Here is a 19,718-nt window from a genome sequence, read left to right as displayed (position 1 = left end):
GCTGCCAAAAGCACAGGGGGCTAACACAAGGTGTGTGCTGCACACAGCACTCTGTTGGACTGGCCCTGCTGACTGGCTCTGGCACAGCCTGATCTGGCCTGCAGACCAGTTGTGACACCCTCATCTGGCCTGCAGGGCTGGTTAAGTTTGACACCCCTTCAATATTTTATTTTTTTAAAAGGAAATCCCCGCTCCTCCCGCCCCATTTTTAGATTCCTAGTACGGCAGCAAAGCTTACAGGTCCTGGGTTGCAAAAGTGACATAAACTTCACCAGTGGACTTCATATTTAATGATTATTTTGCCTCCATTGTCCTAAGCAGGAACCAGAACAGTCACCCCACCTGCTGGGCCCCCCTCAGGCCCCAGGGGAGGCACACTTAGGCCAAAGGTTAGTGAGGAACTAGTCAGGAAACTTCTGGAGGGACTGGATGTACTCAAGTCAGCTGGTCTGGACAATCTCCACCCTAGAGTACTGAGGGAATTGGCTGAGGTCATTACAGGACCCCTGTACGAGCACTCGTGGTACTCTGGTGTGGTGTCAGAGGACTGGAAGAGGGACAGTGTGGTTCCCATCTTCAAAAAGGGGAAGAAGGAGGACCTGGGAAACTATAGGCCAGTTAGTCTTACCTCGATCCTGGGCAAGCTTTTAGAGAAAATTATTCTGGCGCATGTCCACGAGGGGCCAGCAGGGGAGATCAGGCTTAGGGGCAACTTTCGGAAGGCCTTCAACACTGTCTCTCACCCTGTTCTCATTAAGAAACTGGGGGACTGTGGAGTCGACACCCACACAATCAATTGGGTCACCAACTGGCTGGAGGGCCGCACCCAGAAAGTGGTAGTGGATGGGTCATTTTCGACCTGGAGGGACGTGGGCAGCGGGGTTCTGCAGGGCTCGGTCCTCGGGCCTGCACTGTTCAACATCTTCATCAGTGACTTGGACAAGGGGGTAAAAAGCACCCTGTTCAAATTTGCTGACGACACTAAGATGTGGGGGGATGTGGGCACACTAGAAGGGAGGACTAGGATGCAAACAGACCTAGACAGGTTACAAGGGTGGGCGGATGAGAATAGGATGGGATTCAACACTGACAAATGCAAGGTGATGCACCTGGGGCACCATACCTACAGGTTAGGGAACTCCATTCTTGTCAGTACAGAGGCGGAAAAGGATCTTGGAGTCATCATTGACTCCAAGATGAACATGGGCCAGCAGTGTGGGGATGCAGTCAGGAAGGCCAACCGTACCTTGTCATGCCTCCACAGATGCATGTCAAGCAGGTCCAAGAAGGTGATACTCCCCCTCTATGTGACACTGGTCAGGCCGCAGCTGGAGTACTGCGTCCAGTTCTGGGTGCCACACTTCAATAGGGATGTGGACAACATGGAGAGGGTCCAGAGGAGGGCCACTCACATGATTGGGGGCAGCAGGGCAGGCCTTATGAGAGGCTACGGGACCTGAACCTGTTCAGCCTCCACAAGAGAAGGCTGAGGGGAGATCTAGTGGCCTGGTACAAACTAGTCAGGGGGGATCAGCAAGCACTGGGGAAGTCCCTGTTCCCCCAAGCACTGCCAGGAGTGATCAGGAATAATGGTCACAAGCTGGCAGAGGGTAGATTTAGGCTAGATATCAGGAGGTGCTACTTCACGGTCAGGGCGGCTAGGATCTGAAACCAACTTCCAAGAGAAGTGGTGCTGGCTCCTACCCTGGGGGTGTTTAAGAGGAGGTTAGATGAACACCTTGCTGGGGTCGTTTGACCACAGTACTCTTTTCTGCCATGGCAGGGGGTCAGACTAGATGATCTGCTTGGGTCCCTTCTGACCCTAGAAACTATGAGATGTATGTTTATGCTGCTGCAGCTGCAGCAGTATAGACACACCTGAGCTAGCTTGGCTACAGCCAACAGCATAGCCATGGTGGCAACAAGTTCAGCACAGTCTACCTGAAAAGCTGGCTAAATACCTAAGTGGCTAGGCTGTGGCTGTGCCAAGCTCCAAGCCACTGTAGCTATGTTGCTAGCAGTACTTAAACTAAGCAGTTCATAGGCTTTTTAAAACCTTTCAGAAGAAAGGTGGGAAAAATAATGCAGGTCAGACTGCAGTGTAAATGTTGAAAGTCACTACTCTGACTTAGCAGGCAGACAGCTGATCTTCTATTTGCGTCCTCGCAAAGGTGCTTCTCCTTAACTCACATTAGCTTCTTGTTTTTCAGGTTACTACTTTCAAAAAAAACTAAACTGAGCACACTGGATATGCATGCAAGAGCAGGCATGCTAGCAGTGCTTTAGGGTTCACCACTGCAGGCACATTACCAGTGCTCTTGGGTTCATCTTGTTCACTGGTAACACACAGTGAGAGGAAACTTACAGAATCTGCTCAATGATCAAGCCAAGATTTCCCTTTAGAAAAGGTCTAAATATTGCACTAACACACTTTGGTCTAGTCACTGGAAACCAGAATCTATAAGTAGAAGGAATGACTTTGAAAGATTTAACGTACTGTACCTGCAAGGAACTGCTCATATTCAATGACAGGGATGTTTTTGTTGAGGCTCGGAAGATCAAAAAACTCAGACCAAGGGATTTGGACCTGATGAATGTCAGGACTCTGCCAGTGATAAAGACGTCCCCAAGGAGGCAGGACCAGGACCCAAGCTTCTCTTTTCACCAAGGTCTTCAGAAGCAAAGCAACACGAATGTAGACATCCCGGCGTAGATTGAACCCTTCGGGAGGATTCACATCATACAGAAGATACCTGGACAAAGCAAAGGGAAAAGAAAGACTTTAAGCATTTCCACTCCCTATCTTCCCCCTCATTTCTTTGGTCTCATTTTAAGTGGCCCTGGAGTTGTCCCACCCCTGCCTGCCCATGAGGAAGCGCAGAAGACAAGTGTGCGGCTGCATGTAAATAACTGTAAGGCTTGACATCCCCCAACATACACCAACTGCAGATGCTTCCCCAGCCTGACGAAGGGTATCTTTACCCAAAAGCTTACTAAGAGTTTTTCCAACTACTGGTCTAACAAAAACCAACAGATTCACCCAGAGAAACTGGTCCGCCTGACTTCCCCAAACAGGTTGAACCCTGTGGGGGCCAAGTCGGAAAGGCAGAGGCTCACTTCACCACTGGGCGGGGGGAAGGAGGCCGCCAGAGACACAAGGCGCCAGCCCGCGCTGCCACATCACTGGTGTCAGTCAGCGGCCAAACAGGAGGCGAAATACTCTGGGGGCGAGCCCAGCCGTAGCCGAGGAGGGACGCAGAGGTCACAGCCTGCCTTGCCCCTGCCCCGGGCCGGGTCCTCACCGCCTGCGGGCTGCGGGGGCGGCGCCGGGCAGCGAGGCGGCGCCGTGGCCGGGCTGGAAGGCGGTGGGTGGGGGCTGGGCGGCCCGCGGCGGGCACAGGGCGGCGGCGAGGCCCAGCAGCAGCAGCAGCGGCGGCGGGCCCGGGGCCGCCATCTCCGGGCGGCGGGACACGCACGGCACGTCCGGGCTCGCTGCGAGGGGCGGGCCCGGGCCCGGCTCCCTCCCTCGCTCGCTGCCGGGCGGGCGCGGGTGGGGGGGCGAGCAGGGAAAGCTGCGCCGCCGGGCGGGGGCTCCCCCAGGCGGCTCGGGCTGCCTCGTGCCGGGGCCGAGCTAGTCACGCGGCCCGTGGCTGCTGCCTGTCTCGTCCTTCCTGCAGCCGCTTACAAGGTGTCAAAGGCGAAGAGGGTGATTATTACCTGCAGGGCGAGGCACGTGTTCTTCTGAAAACGTACGAAATCCTTTCTGATTTCACGTGGGGTAAATAGCTGTGACACCGCCCTTGGAAAAGGGTCAGTGTACAGTACCGTACTTCAGTGCCTTGTGACAGCGGGCTTGACTGATAGAGAGTTGAACCGACAAGGCCGATCCCTGCAAGTCGTTTCCTGGCTGCTCAGCCTTGTCACCATAGGTTTCATTTGGATCTGGGGGGTGTTCAGCACTTCTTGAAAGAAGATTCAACATGAATCTAGTAATTCAGTGCCCACGTTTGGAAAACTTCCCTTTTGCTTAGGAAGGCCTGTGATAGGGCCACAAATAGAGCTAAGGTCTTACTAAATCCAGTCAAATGACTTACGGGAAAAGCAGTCTTGTACTTAATGATGCATGAAGAAGCATTACTAAAGGGATCTCATCATACAGAGTGTTATTCCTACTGTATCAAGATTCACAAGATGATTACAGGGCTGAGCTAGTCACTCACCCTGTCGCTGCTGGCTGTATGGGATGGGTTGGGGTGAACCTGCCTCAGGTAGGGGTTGGACATGACTCTGGAGGTCCCTCCTAGCCCTGCTTCTCTGCGACTCTCTCCCTCCAGGCTGGCACCATTCACCTGCCCTGATGCCAACCCTGAGATATCATCTCTACAACAAGTCCTGAACTCCAAGACGGGACACATTGGCAGCAACAGGGGGGAGGGCAAAAGCAGCAGGCAGGGAAAGCGGTAGGGCAACAGGTGCATGGAGGCACTGGCATTTTCTACAGAACTCTGTCATCATGATGATGGGCTTGGCCTTCAAGGCACCATAGTGGTGGAAAGAGACACCAGGGCCATCTTCACATCCTTGAAAGGCTACTGTAAGGAGAGAAAGCACCTTTTCTGGCTTGCTGCAGAGGAGGTGGCCCAATGGCTCGCAGTTGCAGGCAAGTTGGTCTAGGTTGCATATCTATCTGGGAAAATGTCTTCAGTTAGAATAGTGAGGCAGTGGAATAGCCTGCCTAGGGGAGCTGGGGACTCTTCATCACTGGAGGTGTTCAAGGTTGGACAGCCACTGGTGGGGGATGATGTAGGCATAGTTATGCTTATATTCTTCTATGGGTATACAAGCAGGGACTGAGTCTGTCCATCTGCCACTGCTTGGGCCCAATCCCCCCTTCCCTCCTGCCACTTGGGATCCAGGCCCGCTCCCCTCTGCCCTGCTGTGGCAGCGGAGAGCGGAGGAGTAGGCCTGGGCCCAATGCCGAGGGTGTGGGGGGGAGGACTGGGCCTGAGGGTGCAGAGAAGCCAGGGGCAAAGCAGTCACATGCAGGATTAAAGCTGGGCAGCAAGGCAGCCCCTGGAGGAGGCAGCTGGCTCCATGCATGTAGGAGGGACCTCAAGCACTGATCCTGCAGTTGCTTATACACAGACAGACTACAAGATTTATAAATGCTCTTTAGGGCAGAGACCATGCTATTTATCCTGTGTCTATACAGTACCCACCTATAAGAAGCCAAATCTTAAATGAGTATTTTGAGTACTTACTTTTAATACTATTATGTTAAAGTAATTTTAGTTTTTGGAAAACAGAGGATATGCCTCTAAAGGCAGCAGCTTTGTGTATTTTCATTTTCTTTTAGAAGTATACATGCTTTGAAAACTACTTAACATTTGGTATGTGTAAATAAGTCATCTTGCCCAGGTATAATTTTGCAAGCCTAATTCAGTAGATGAGATCTTACCAGAGTAAAAATGTAAAAAAAAAGAGTGGATATAAAGTACCTCCATGACAACTGTAGTCACACTGAATAGTGCATTACTTCCAAAATAGTCCTAGTAAAGTCAGTAGGGGTAGTTATAAAATGCACCTACTGCCCTTCTTTGTTTTGGGTAAAAGAATTATAAGAATTCAGCCTTAAATGAGTTAAATTTAAAGGTAAAAAAAAAGAATCATTCTTGATGTGGAGCTCTACAGTGACTTGAGCATAAAATTATCAATCAATTATGGTAGCATTTAATTAAATTGAAATTACTTTTGCAAGGCTGCAGTGCTGTTTATTTAGTCAGAAAATCAAAAGGCTCAGTGAATAGCTTAGACTTTTTTAGATACTAAGTATTGACTTTATGCATAAAGTTTATTTAGTTGGTGTTGGAACCCTGTGATTGTCTTTTCTACCTTCTTTTCCTGGCATAGGTAGAATTAGGATAGTAGTTCAACAGTTTACGACAATTTGTGTATCTGGTAAATAGCATACATATTTTTCTTGGAAATTATTGGCAACAAGTTACAAAACAGAACTGTGTTCTATAAGAAATTGGGTGTTTGACTGAATTTTACAATACACTTTGTGGCATTTGGTGAAATGCCTAACATTTCTGTGCACACTTTGTGGAATTGATATAAATTAATAAGAATTATATTTTTGTTACATAAGTCACAATGCCAGTATAGTGCTCACTTAACCACATAATAAGGATAAAGCTTTTCAGTAGAATGAGGATTCATTTTTTTTGCCTTCTAAATATTTCTTCAGGGATGAAAACTCATTGGCTTTAGACATGATTAGAAGAGGTTTTTGGTCAGAGGCTGGAGATTTGTGCCGGTGATTCTGTTTAGTTCCTCAAGAATTTGTTTTTCCTTTTGATACATCTACATGGAGGAAGAAAGACAAAAAACAAAACATCAGGAGAATGTTTACATTTTTTCTTTAATGAATGTACTTTTATAACTTTATATTTGGATGCAAGTACCTAAAAGATGGGCAGGTGCTATTCTGTACTAAAAAGTGAAGCATGTAGAAAGAGCACCTTGTTATCATGTAATGACTGCCCCTCGAAATGTAATCAATATCATAGTTGTTAAATTATACAGAAAATAAACACAGCTAACAGATAAGATTGAAAAATAATTAGGGAGAATATCCAAATGACGAGGCAAGCTAATACTGGTGTTCAGAACCCAACTGGAATCAGTGTTAACATTTAGAAACCACAATTTTGCATGAGAGCTGATTACTTCTGACACAGAATCAGCAAGCTGATAAACCTACAACCTGGAAATTCTCTTAATGCCATATTAAGAGTTATTCTTCTGACCAGAAGTGCACTTGAAAGGGAAGAATACTGCCTTACTCTTGCCAATGTCTGCTTATTTGAGTAATTTTACCATCTTGAGAGGAGACTGATCATGTGAACAGAGGTATTCACATGACTTGCATGCAAGTATTTACATTACTTCCCTTATTATAGATGGAACCTCTCATCCATGAATTTCAAGGCACTTTTTCCCTCTGGCCTTAGAGATGCAGATTACTTTTGTAAGGAGTCAAGTGCCCTCAGCTCCCACTGACTTTGATCACAGTAGCTACAGTTTACTAAATAAACTAGAACTGTGAGTTCAGGCATGCAGTTTTTTGCCTATATTCTTGTCAAGTGCCATGACCTAAACCTGGGCTTCATCAGTAACTGGATGGGAAGCCAAAGGAAATAATGTATTTCTCTCTGAATCAGCACTAAATTAATTCCCCTGCATGAGAGTTGAGGCAGTGAGCTGTAAGAGGTTCCACTGCAAGAACCAGTTTGAGAGTAGGTGTGTCATAAAACATCAACAGGTTTCTTCACTGAACGCAGCACTTATCCTGATGTTCTGCTAATACTGGTAATTATACATATCCCAATGTTTGGAACAAAGATTAGATGACAGAACACCTGGATTCTGTTCCACACTTCAAGTCAATGAGTGTGTGACATGCAAATAGTTAAATCTGTCTCAGTTTCCACAACTGTCAAATGCAAATAACCTCTCTGTAAAATGTTGACAACCTCTGATTACAGAACTATATATAACTGCACAATGTTAAAACCTAAAATTATACAGTTCAAATGTTGTATTGTAGTATTATGATACACAACTTCTGCACTGATTCTTACATGATGACAGCAAAATTACACCTCCATAGTTAAGGGCGGAAATATATACACTAAGCCCCCTTGTTTTGTTTTGTTTTGGTTTTTTTTTTTAAACTCCCACCCCAAAGTTTTAGATGTGCTTACATAAGATTTGAGGATTCCTTCAGATGAAAAGCACATTATAATACTGCACTATCTGCACATTCTGAATGTCTGTACAGCCCCACAGACTATCAGGATATGAAGGTTACATTACAAGAGATACCACTAGTAAGGGAAATACCTCTAAATTTACAAAGATTTGATTTGCTATAACACCTCCCACCCCCTTGCAGATATGTTTGTACCTGTTGCCACTCTGCTTCTGTGCTGTGTTTGTAGCCAAGCAAATGGCACAACCCATGAGCTAGGGTCACCTGTTCAAGAACAAAAATGGTTTTAGTATTTTGTAAATATTTATTTGTGTGTGTACATCATTGTAGTATGTACCAGCTGACTTGCAACCAGAGCTCAGCTGTTCACAAGCAAATATGATAGCAATAATCATTAAACAGTATAAAAATCAATGGTTCAATACATGATAATTGAATGTCAACATTTGTAATGACACAGGAAAATAAAGAACTGCAAAAAACACAAAAAATAATGCTATATAGCCTAACCACAATTATGCTACTGTTTCGCTAAAATCATTTAATAGTTTAAGTTAAAAAGTATAAAAATATAAAGAACAGATTATATATAAACCCAACAGAAACACAGAAATTCTAGCAGACAGTGTTTATAACAAGAGCCACATCTGAAAGGCCAGCATAGATTTATCATCAAGTTCTTTACCTCAAGATGGACATTTTCAAATGTGAAGCTAGTTTACCTGCAGCCAAGTCCAAGTTAGGTTGCTGGATTCACAAACCTTTTTGCTGTAATCCTCAAGGTTTTGTCTGTATTGCTTATACATGCTGAAACAGTAACTCCACTCATTTGAAAGGGGACTGTTCCACTTACAGCAAGGGTGTAAAACTAATTCAGCCTCACACACAGATTGGCCCTATGCATCACAGCCAGCATGCACCCTGAACTGGCCCCACGTGCTGCATGCAGTGTGCGTGCCAGCTCCAACCCCATGCACCACATGCAGCATGCCCTGGCCCCGCAAGCTGTGTGCAGCACACAGAACTAGTCCAGGGCATATGCTGTGTGCAGCACCAAAACAAACCAACTATACACTGTATGCAGCACACAGGGTCAGACCAGCACATAGTGCATGTGGGGTTGGCTCGAGACTCCCAGGCAGTACCACAGGTTGAATGACAGGGCTCCACAGACTGGATTCAGCCTGCAGACCCCATCTTTAATACCCATTATTTATAGCAACAGTGAATTTAAAGATATTTTAAGAACTAATAAACCATGTAGTTCCTGCTCTCCAGATGAAGTGGGCATATAAAGCCTTTTAAGGAAAAAAAACAACAAATCAGACATTCTTGCTTTCACCATTCTTTTCCCTTTCCCTATTTTTTCTCTTGTACACAAAAATATGTTAATAGTGTTAAATACAATTTTAATAAGATGTTAAAGAAAGTTTTACTTTCCAAAAATACCACATGTATTTGCAGCAGGGAATGGGAAATATAACATTCCTTCTACACATAGAAGATTGCCTTAAAATGAGTTGATCTAGCTCCTTAAAATCTGAATAAAGGATCATTATGATCAACTAGTCTGACTCAAAAAGGCCATAGGATTTTACCAAATAACTTATAAATCAGCCAATACCTTTTTGGTTGAGTAAGAGCACATCTTATATAAATACATCTAGATCTTGATTTTGACTTCAGACAATAGGATGTGATGGAGTCTCCTTCTTAGGACGCACCATTTAAAAATTATACAAATATGCACTTTTCCCCAGTACACATTTTCTAGTTTTAGATTCTAGCCATTGGATATTGTTTTACATCTTTCTACTGGATACCAGATCCCACTACTGACACATTTTCTGTCTGTGGACAGTAAACCACAAGCAAGCCATATCTTGACTCTGGAAGGAGTGACCACAGCTGTAACAGCCTTCCTTATTTGGAAGCTACTGTAACTGAACTAAGAGAAGGCAGCTGCTTTGAGGCTGTGTGGAAAAGCAGCTTCTGCTGTTATGATGGCTGACAAGTGACAAGACCTGTTTGCTGCTCAGTCTTTGTATTAATTCTAAGGGAAACGGCTTCTTGACTTGATTTTAATTACTCACAGCTTATCTCTGCAGGCTAATTCTCCACCCTCAGTAGAAGGGGTGAGGTACTCCTGATTTAATTCACACTTGGAAGTTTTCTTGACTGAGTTCAATCGGCTCCTGGTGATTTGCAAAAGTATCTATTTTATTCTTCATCCTTTCCTTTAAAATTGTAATTGCATTGAACTCAGTTAACAGAAAGATCTTATCCATACCTGTCTCTAAAGTGGACTGTCCTGAAGACTTCTCTATGTTGGGGATTTAAGCAGCAACTAAAGTTCATCTGTGTATATATTTAGGACATGCAAGCATTAAAGATAAAGTAACTGCAAGGACTAAGTTTCTTTCTTAATTATATTACAAAAAGGGGGGGGGGAAATCGATACAATTTAGTGGGAAAGATCTTCCATTTTTGCTATAGTCTGCCACCTCTGTAGTGAGACCAGTTTATCAGCAGGCACCAATGAAAGGGCATCATCAGTGATGATGCTAGTTCAAGAACAAAGGTGATTTGGCATGAGGTGTTTTTAAGTTCTTGCCTCTTTTCTTTTAAAGCTGATGTGCTCTCAATTTTTTGTTTCTTTACAAGAATTTAAAATGAGTCTTCCCCTGGAAGTATGGTTCAAGGCTATTACTTACTTATAAGCCTGAAATACACTTATGTACCCTAAAAATACCGGTTCAGTTGAACGATATATATTTGGAATTAAAAAACATGTTTTTCTGTAGATGACCCTTTATGATATCTATAAAACAACAAAAGAAAATTCACTCCAAACTATTCAATGACTGGCAGCAAAAATAGCAATGTTACAAACTAAATCTAGTATGGGATGAGACATATCTACATTAGTAATCACATACGTACCGTAAGAATGCTGTAGTAATCCTCTTTATTGTCTTGGCATTGCTGATATATATACTCCACTCCAAGGAAGATGTCCCCCAAGTTGTATTCATCTTGAAAACAAGGCTGTGGAAGCTCTCCTGCTTTCACATTCTGTAAATGGATAATCAAAGACCATCCAGAAATTAACATGAGAGAGAACTTGGTTATGCACAGTATCTTTCCATCTTAACAGAGCAATAAGCTAAGCACTAGTACACCAATGAGTATTCATTTAAATACTGCAGTCTTCTTATGCTGAAGAATACAGAACCTTAGACATTACAGATTTAACGGAGGGCAGTAACACCTAACTAACTCCCACCAAGACCACAAGAAACAAGCTGAAAAGGTCTTTTGGCCCTCTGATCCTAAGAATGCATCATTTGCTGTGAAATACCACGTGCAGCATTCAGCAATGTGAGTATTTCACCTATGTTTGTCTTTGTTAGAAGGTAGAGTTCTACTAGGTAAACCATACCAATACTTTAAGTTGCACCAAAGTACACACAATACAAAGTAGATCTGAATGTGACAAAAAGGAGAAATACTTTAACTAATTATTGTTTACATTAGAAAACGCTGACTTTCATTTCTGTGCACCAAAGTGTACATTTTTGCTATTCTCTTGTCAGCAGAAGTGAACTGGGATACAGAAGTATCTCAACATAAGAGGCATGACAGCAAAGCTACAGCTCCATGTCATCCCTTTCATAACTGAGATTGTCAGGCACCTAGATATCTGAGCCTGTACTTATCTTCCACAACAAAAAGCCCTGTCCTCTTTAAAACAGAGCCAAAAAGTGATTTTAATGATCTCAGACGTAAATTAGTCTCGGTGTAAATACTTTAAGCTCTCTGATGGTTACCTTGAGGATTTAAACATTGAAATGTGACAAAAAAACAGGAATGATACTGACTGTTCCCAGCTACCTCCTAGAAGAATAGATTCCAACTGACCAAGGAATGGGTTGTGGTAAGTTTGACTCATATTATGGCTCCTTTTACATGCAAGGAAGGCTGTCTAGCATGGAATTCAAGAAGATGCTCTCCAAAACCCTCTCCCCATAATCATAGAAAATTAGGGTCTGAAGGGACCTCAGGAGGTCATCTAGTCCAACTCCCTGCTTTATTACCATCCCCAGCAGCACCATCCCCAACTATATCATTCCAGCCAGGGCTTTGTTGAACCGGCCTTAAAAACCTCAAAGGATGGAGATTCCACTACCTCTCTAGGTAACCCATCCCAGTGCTTCACCACCCTCCTAGTGAGAGAGTTTTTCCTAATATCCAACCTAAACCTTCCTTGCTGCAACTTGAGACCATTGCTCCTTGTTCTGTCATCTGACACCATAACGTATCTCATGTCACTGTTAAGTCTCATGATGTGTCTATAATCCCCCAGAACCTCTTACTTGTATCATTGGAGAGAACTGATACAACAAAACATGGCAGAAATGTTACTTCAGCATTTACAGGACAATACGTCATTTTTACACAGCACTTTTCATGAATACATCTCAGAGGACTTTATGGAGGAGGTCAATACTCAAGTCATTATCCCCATGCTGATAAGGCTGCTTTCTCTATTGGCTTGCAAAAAAGTCAGCTGTCTTAAGCAGACCAAGACAGTCTGTGGAAAAGAGGGGAAAAAAACAAACAAAAAACCCCAACTTTACCTCATGAAAGGGAAAGGACAGCACATCAGTCGGGACATCTATTTTCCTGTAGGTACTATTGAGATGCTGAATTGTTCTGTTATTAACACAGATGACACCCAAGTCAAACTGCCGAACGCCCAAAATCTTCTTAAGAATTTCGATTTTCTTGCGAAGAGGGACTCTCCTGATGGGAATGACTTTCTGCAGATTTTGAATGACTAAACTCATCTCATGATCACATCAGATACTGACACCAGGATGTTCTGTAAATTAATTAATTAACAACAATAACATTAGACATTAGTAACAGCTAATAATTCATCTACGCTGAACAGGCCCCGAAGCAACTGCACTCACTATCAGGTAATGTTAGTAGCTGGGCACTGGAACGCGGAGAACCTGGTCTGTACAACCGATCACCAGCCCTCTCCGCCGCCAAATCCTCTTGCTCCAGTGGGGAGCTACGACCAGTTAACGCCAGCAGCTCCCCCAGCGCCTGTGCCGCTCGCTACACCGCACGACCAGTCTCAGTGCACCCAGCAACATTTGATATCACTCCGGCGGTAGCTCCCGCAGGCCAGACCGCGCAGCCCGACGCTCTGCGATACCACCGAACCCCCGCCAGTTGCGCGCGCACCTGCAAGACACGCCGGAAATGGCGGGTGCGCATGCGCCGAGAGCGCGTTCAGTTTCCCGGTGCGGTGATGGTGGCAGTGACGCGATCGGTGAGATGCGGGCGGACCGGGGTGGGGCGGTTCCCAGTGCGGCCCAAGGCCGGGCCTGAGGCGCCGCTGTGGGGGCCGGCGGGCAGCGGTAGCGGGAGGAACTGACTCTGGCGGGCGCGTGCGGGGCGAGGCGGGGCGGAGGCAGCTGTCCCCCGGGGGAGCCGGGCCGGGCCTCGCCTCTTCGCTTGCGCCACTGAGCAGGGTGCCTCTCCGGCGGTGGTGCTGAGGAGGCGGTGGGGTGCGAGCTGCGGAGCCCGCGCACCCACTTTTCTTGGCTGCATCAGACCGATGCATCGGTGAACCTCTGTATATCTTCAGCGAAAGTACATGGGGTAAGTTGTGATTAGTGGTTCTCCACCTTTCAAGACTTCAGCCCCTCCGCCCCCTCTGGCCTTGTTAGGCTTGGAAAATGCCAGCTCTTAGCTTTTGTTTTTTGACTACAAAAAAAAGAGCAATTTTTCTGTTGCAAAGAAGTTGGGAAAATCACAGCGTGTTTAATGCTATGGATTCCGATTTGAAACCCCTGGGTTTATCTTGTGAATCATGTGTAGGTAGTTGCACATCCTCCACTGCTAAAATGCATGGTGCCCTTGAAAGGAACTTGCAAAGATATGATAAATACTTAGTAAAGAAATTAATAATTTGCTTGGCTGAGATTTCCTAATGTGCTAATCAAAACGTGCTGGAGAATATAATGTTATTTGTGCTTTTGTATTTCAGCTTACTAGAAAGACTGGCTGGACACTGAATGTTAATGAATAGCTGAGCCACTGCTTGGCTCATTAACCGCTCCTTTTGAAGATGAATCCCAACAATCCTTTCCGTGGACAGCAGTCTGGGATTTTCCAGTCACCTTCTAGTAGTTCTGTAGGAACATTTCAGGTCCAACCATCTTTTCGATTTGGTCAGTCCTCAGTGTTTGGACATAGCAGTGCAGGAACAGTACAGAATCCAGGATTTGTTCCACCTGGCTTTCCTCAACCTTCAGGGTTAGCTCATGCCTCTCCAAGGCAAACCTTGGGGTTTGGGCCACCCTCTGGGTTTATACCATCTTACGGGCTTGGACAGGCCACACGTTTTGTGCCTGCTTCTGCACCAACTAGCTCTTCCATCACTATTAACCAAGGATTCAGTTTTAAACCACCAACTAATCTTGGGACTTTTCAGAGTCCTCCTAACTTTGGGGTTGTAACTGGAGAAGCTTCAAGTAGTAGCTCTGTGGGATCTGAGTTCAGCTTTAAAACACCAGAAAATGCAATGTTTAAACCAATCCTTGGTGCTGTTTCTGAACCAGAGAAAGCAAAAAACCAAATCATCACAACACCTTTCACATTTTCCCATCCAGGGAGTAGTGGACACGGAGGATTGGTTCCTTTTGGCCTTTCTCAGGAGACCAGTAGCTCAGGTAACAGTACAAATTTCAGTTTTTCAAAACCAGTTACCAGCACTAATTTGCCATCTTCCTTTGCCTCCGTCTTACCAAGCAAAACAATAGAGGATGAAAAAAGGGGGCCAAAGCCACTTTTTGGAAGCCCCAGTAGCAGTTTCACTACTTTTTGTAGCTCATCTGCTGGGTCATTGGCTTTGGGAGAAAACTGCCAAGTCAGTAAAGCACCTAAATTAGAACATGAAGATGCTCAGCCAGAGTCACTTCCCAGTCTTGTAAAGGGAATGAAAAGAAAAGAGGAACAAGATCATTCTCCAAGGAGACAGGATTATGATTGTGGAGAGGAGTCAGAGCTTGCATCTAAGAGTGACCGTCCTCCAGACAAGCGACCTGTTAGATTAAACCGGCCTCGTGGTGGTGGCTTGTTTGGCCGAACATTACAAGATGTGTTGAAAAGCAATAAAGATAGTGGACGTATTAAGAAAGAGACAAAAAAGGAAAGGGTCTCTTTGGAATCTGGAGAAATCGAACAGATTGCTTCGTCGGGCTCAGGTCAACCTGTGTTTGCAATATCTCAGTCCTCAACCCCATTAAAAGAGGAAGACTTTAAAGAGAAAACAAAGGAAGGTAAGTACAAGGAATCACAACTAATCAAATTGGGCAATGGAAATGAATGCTACTGAAAATAGGCAAATGATCCCGTTAATGTCTTTATTCTAATTTGCCATTGAATCTTCAGCTCTGGGCAGGGATGGAAGTAGACTTTACAAATAATGTACTTCTGCATCATAGCAAATCTGTTATGAAGTGACACAAAAGTAAATAGGTTCCCTTGTGTAGAATTCAAGTTGTAAAAGTTTACAACAAAATGAAATCTGTTGTTTATGCAAAAAGTTGGTTAATCGGTCTTATGGGACCAGTGTTATTAATCAAAAGTTAATTACTTTTTCCAGAGATTGAAACTGATGAATGAATAGAAGTTTTTGAGCTAGAGTAAGGGAAGTGCATGGGTATAGTTAAAAGGAATAAAGTAAAAATATGTATAACGCAGAAGACATATTTTTCCCATAACTTTTACAGTTGCTACTGTAATTAAGATAGTTGAGGAGTGTATCTTTCTCTGTTTCACGTGTTTTAGCTGATGCCCAACTGAGCTACTCTTTAGCAGAAATACCTTATTAATATCTTTGGTGTTTGATTTTTGTTTTACAAGGTGGATATTTTCCAGTGTTACTTGTGTTCCTCCACTTTGTTTCCTGTCTGTGTGCTGCTTGTTTCACATTTCCTTCATTCATCTCATCTCCCTCCTCTTCTCAAACTCAGCCCTTGCTTTCTCCTCAAATATGTTTTGTGTTTCATCCATTTTATCTGCTTTGGTTTGTATCTTTCTTCCTTTACCTGCTCCATAATTACCTCAACTTTCCCCTCTACCCTACTCATACCCTAGTACTTCTTAATATACTGCTCCTTCATTTTGAGGTTGAAGAGGATTAACCTCTGAAAGGCCCACTGCTATCCACTTGTTTTGCTTTACAATAGTTACTGGATACTATGAAGATAGATGCATTATAAATAGGATGACTAGTAATTTGAGGGAAATCCAGAACATGGCAAAGAAATTTGGGATGGGTGTGGCACCATGTGTATGTACACACACACTCCCTCCCTCCCTCCTATTCTGTTGCACAAGTGAGTCTGCTTCCAGCCCAGCAGGGTCCAAAGCAGGGAGTAGCCCAATGGCTGGACTCCTGGAGAAAACTGAAGCAAAAGTCCTGGATTGGTGCAAAAACACCGACACGTGCCTGGCTCCTGACTCAAGAGCTATCTATGCAGGTGTGTTCCCACCAGTCTGGGACTTCTGATTCAATTTTCTCCAACAACCAGGGTGCCCCCAAAATCTAGGACTCTCCTGGACAATTTGGGATGACTAATTGTGAATGCATGTACAGTAATTCAGTCTTCCTATCCCCTCCTGCCTCATAGTTTCATATGTTTGTGTCACTTCATAGCAGATTTGTTGTGATGCTGAAGTGTATTATATAGTCCACTTACACTGTTCCCCAGAGCTAAAAAATATTTGTAAAATAAATAATTAGACTAGTGTGCAACTTTGCCCTTTGTAATATTAAAGGGGTTTTAAAATTGCCACAGGAACTTCAACTTTGAATTTCCTTTGTCTGTTTAAATTCTTATACTTAAAATTGCACTGTTGCAGCTTTTTCATTATTTGATCAAAAAGGAGCACTTGCTGCATGTTTTGGGACCATTTTTGGTGTGATCTTTTGGCTTGTCATCTGAGTCGTGCTTTTGTCTGCTCATTTGGGATCTGATTTGGAGCCTAATTTCAAATATCTTTCAATATTTTATCTCAGATTCTGCTGTTGGAAGTCCTGCACGTCGAAATCGAAGTAGCGATAGTGTAGACAGTCTCGGAGGTTTATCACCAAACGAACTCACATCAATCCAATTGAAAAATGTCCCTGAGTTCCTTAATGACAGAAATGTTCTTGAGAAATATTTTGGTCATATTGCAAAAGTCCGGCGGATATTCACCAGGCGCAACAAAAAACTAGCTATTATTCATTTTTTTGATCATGTGAGTAATATATTTAAGACTAGGTTTCTCTGTGTATCTAAATATATGTGTTTAAGATATTTACAAGCGTTCTCTGTCTTAGAGTTTATTAGAATTATTAGCATCTGTTCTACCCAACCAACCAACATCTGGAAACATGAAACGTGAGATTACAACAGGAATGTAAACAAATTTAGTAATGTACTCAAGCTCTTTCTGTTACAGCAACTTCAACAGTTGGCTATATGACATTGAAAACTATATAGTTGCTTCATCTAACTGCAAAGTAAGGGGTTGGGAATGCTCAAGCTCCTTGTAATCACTTAGACATTATAGAGAATTTGCTTGCTTGAGAAGCCCAGGTGGTATTGGCAGATTTTGTTATAAGAGCCCCAAAACAGAAAAAGAAGCTGTTACAGGATGAACTGAGGAACACTGAGAGAAGCACAGTTGCTTGGTTTTTATCTACCCCTGCTTGGTTTTGCTTTGCTCTGCTCTACCCAATGTTTTAGCATCCTACCTAAGTACGAAATAGTCTGTGCATTCATATCACCAAATTGACACAACATTTAACATAAAGGGTGCTTGCAGAAGTAAAAAACCAAAACCCCCATGCATTACAGGTTTCCCTAACTTTATGTGGTAGAAGTGTTCCTGAAAAACTGCACATAATTTCAGTTTGCATAAAAGGAACCCACTTTACAAGGTAACAGATAGGGATATGTTCCAAGATTCACCGCCCCCCGGACCTCCCTCCCAGTGCCACTGCCATCTACCCTGAGTGCAGAGCAGCCCAGCCCCCCTACTAGGAAGAGCCTGACCCTACGGATTGGGTTGAGAGGCCTTGATCTGCTCCCCTGCCAGTGGTGAGGGAGGGAGTGGGGCTGGGGCAGGTCGTGGGACAGGGGCACATCTGCTGCTATGGGCTGCCGTTCTGGGCGGGAGATTGGTCCACACTGCACTCAGAGCGAGCAGTGGTGGCCCTGGGTGGGTGGGGTGGGGAGGGGCAGCACTATGGTGAATTTTGGGGTGGCTGCAGCCCCCCCCCCCCCCCCCCCCAAGCGCCACTGCCGCTTGTCTTGCACACAGCCTGGCCCAGCCCCTACTAGGAAGAGCCTGGTGCAGGCCCCAGCCCATAGCAGTAGAAGCTGCACCCACCACCCTGCATCCTGCCCTGGCTGTGCAGCACCTGCTGCAGCCCTGCTCCCTCGTTCACCATCAGCAGGGGGCCAGATCAAGGCCTCACTCACCCCAGTCTCTGCTCTTGTCTGTGCCCTGCTCCCTTCCTCACTGCTGGGGACTTGATCTGCCCCTCCCACACTCTCTGGCCCTTTCTCCTCCTAAATAAAAGAGTGTATTTACCTTGCATATAATGAATTTTGAGTATAAAAAGGGTCATTGCATAAAAATGAATTTGCATATACAGAACCTGCATAAAGTGAGGGAAACTTGTATTTTAACTTGGCATGTTCCTGCACTGGGTTGAAGTAATGTGCTTCTGCTTCCAGTAAAGCACAGTTTTTGTTTTAATGTCTGCAAGCAGCATTCATGTCACCTTAGATGACATACCAAAGACTGAGTCTTCCAAGGTGGTCTATCTACTAATCATTAGCAGTGCTTCCAATAGATCAGGATTGAGGTATATTAATAAGTTAGTGTAGAGAAGCCCGTGCTGACAACACACAATACTGTATCTGCTCTATGGTTAATATGAGGCTTTTAATCTCAAGTGTTCTCACTAAGGTATGGCACTGAACAAGGCAGAACTGATTTCAGCCATATGTAGCCTCCCCCCCACAAGGCAATCCTTGATAAAGGGAGTCTGTTATTACAGCTTCCTGCTTGTCATATCCTGCATTTTGGTATGAAATGATGACTAGGAAGGCAAGAACTGAACCCTCTCTGAAATAAGCAAACCTATATCTTCATGCAAGCTGTATAGTTTTCTCTGTATATTTTTCGGATGCAAATTGACTCTGGTATTGCCTGCTATTTTTCAGGCATCTGCTGTTATGGCTAGGAAGAAGGCAAAAGGATTTAATAAAGATATAGTAACATTTTGGCATAAGAAGAAAACAGGTAAGTCTCTTTCCTGTGTTTCCCTGTATAAAGGTTGTACATAGTTATCTTCATTTCAGTGGAATGGCATGCAGGGGATGTGGTGCAGCTCCATGACCTGTGGCTCTATTCCATGACCTGCCCTGGCCCCAGAGCCTCATTTAATGCAAGGTCTTAGTTTGGTCTTAGAATTCATCATGCATAGTGGTTCTGTTTCTTTCTCTCATTGTGCCTTATATCACATAGGTCCTTGCTATGTTACGTGTATGATCTGTGCAGTTTGTAAGACAATAGGAGAAGATGAACATGCTGTTGGAATAAAGATTCTGAAATATTTCAGTTCTGTTTGATTTGTACTATTCCAGTCAGTGGGTGCGTCTACATGTTCATTAATGCACCGTAATTACAGTGCATTAAGTTTAGTACCTATACTAACTTAATCTGGTGTAATTGGTGCTACTGTGCATTAGTGCAGATGAACTTTTTGTGATGCTACTGTGTATTAGACTACATTTACTGCACATTGTTAGTGCATTAGCATGACCTTGCCTACCTTGCTAAGGTGGAGTAGAAT

General features: G+C 44.2%; 3 protein-coding genes across 5 annotated transcripts in view; 1 reads left to right on the top strand and 2 right to left on the bottom strand.

The window, feature by feature from the left end:
* POFUT2 (protein O-fucosyltransferase 2) overlaps positions 1 to 3,519 on the bottom strand; it is a 36,517-nt gene extending 32,998 nt beyond the window's left edge. For both annotated transcript variants that reach the window (XR_016442002.1, XM_090045057.1), the window contains exons 1-2: positions 3,303 to 3,519; positions 2,503 to 2,753 (exon numbers count right to left, since the gene is read on the bottom strand). Coding sequence is in view for 1 of the 2 variants with exons in the window: in XM_090045057.1 (XP_089901183.1) it covers positions 2,503 to 2,753; positions 3,303 to 3,454 (403 nt within the window). In the remaining variant the exon portion in view is untranslated. The remainder of the gene's footprint in view (positions 1 to 2,502; positions 2,754 to 3,302) is intronic.
* Positions 3,520 to 5,832: 2,313 nt separating this feature from the next.
* YBEY (ybeY metalloendoribonuclease) lies at positions 5,833 to 13,004 on the bottom strand. Its single transcript, XM_090045056.1, has 5 exons — positions 12,757 to 13,004; positions 12,418 to 12,662; positions 10,721 to 10,852; positions 7,973 to 8,041; positions 5,833 to 6,366 (listed from the first exon to the last, which is right to left on the bottom strand). The coding sequence occupies exons 2-5, from the start codon at positions 12,625 to 12,627 to the stop codon at positions 6,280 to 6,282; spliced, it is 498 nt and encodes a 165-aa protein (XP_089901182.1). The 5' UTR covers positions 12,628 to 12,662; positions 12,757 to 13,004; the 3' UTR covers positions 5,833 to 6,279.
* Positions 13,005 to 13,049: 45 nt separating this feature from the next.
* The window catches only part of MCM3AP (minichromosome maintenance complex component 3 associated protein), a 49,083-nt gene continuing 42,414 nt past the window's right edge, over positions 13,050 to 19,718 (top strand). The window contains exons 1-4 of one of the 2 annotated variants that reach the window (XM_090045055.1): positions 13,050 to 13,124; positions 13,845 to 15,138; positions 16,884 to 17,107; positions 19,087 to 19,165. In XM_090045055.1, coding sequence (XP_089901181.1) covers positions 13,926 to 15,138; positions 16,884 to 17,107; positions 19,087 to 19,165 — 1,516 coding nt within the window. In that variant the 5' untranslated portion in view covers positions 13,050 to 13,124; positions 13,845 to 13,925. The other variant, XM_090045053.1, reaches the window with a different exon arrangement.

Source organism: Crocodylus siamensis, chromosome 4 (genome assembly GCF_052110815.1).
Source record: "Crocodylus siamensis isolate JL-2025a chromosome 4, ASM5211081v1, whole genome shotgun sequence".
Classification (NCBI taxonomy): Eukaryota; Metazoa; Chordata; order Crocodylia; family Crocodylidae; genus Crocodylus; species Crocodylus siamensis.
Note: the sequence above shows the minus strand (reverse complement) of the source record. Positions and strands in the feature narration are given on the sequence as shown.

Coding starts and splice junctions, on each gene's coding strand:
- YBEY (XM_090045056.1), bottom strand. CDS start 12,627: ATGAGTTTAGTCATTCAAAATCTGCAGAAAGTCATTCCCATCAGGAGA. Junction 8,042..10,720: donor ATTACTACAGCATTCTTACG/GTACGTATGTGA, acceptor GTTCTTGAACAG/GTGACCCTAGCTCATGGGTT. Junction 6,367..7,972: donor CAGAAGCAGAGTGGCAACAG/GTACAAACATAT, acceptor TCCTCCATGTAG/ATGTATCAAAAGGAAAAACA.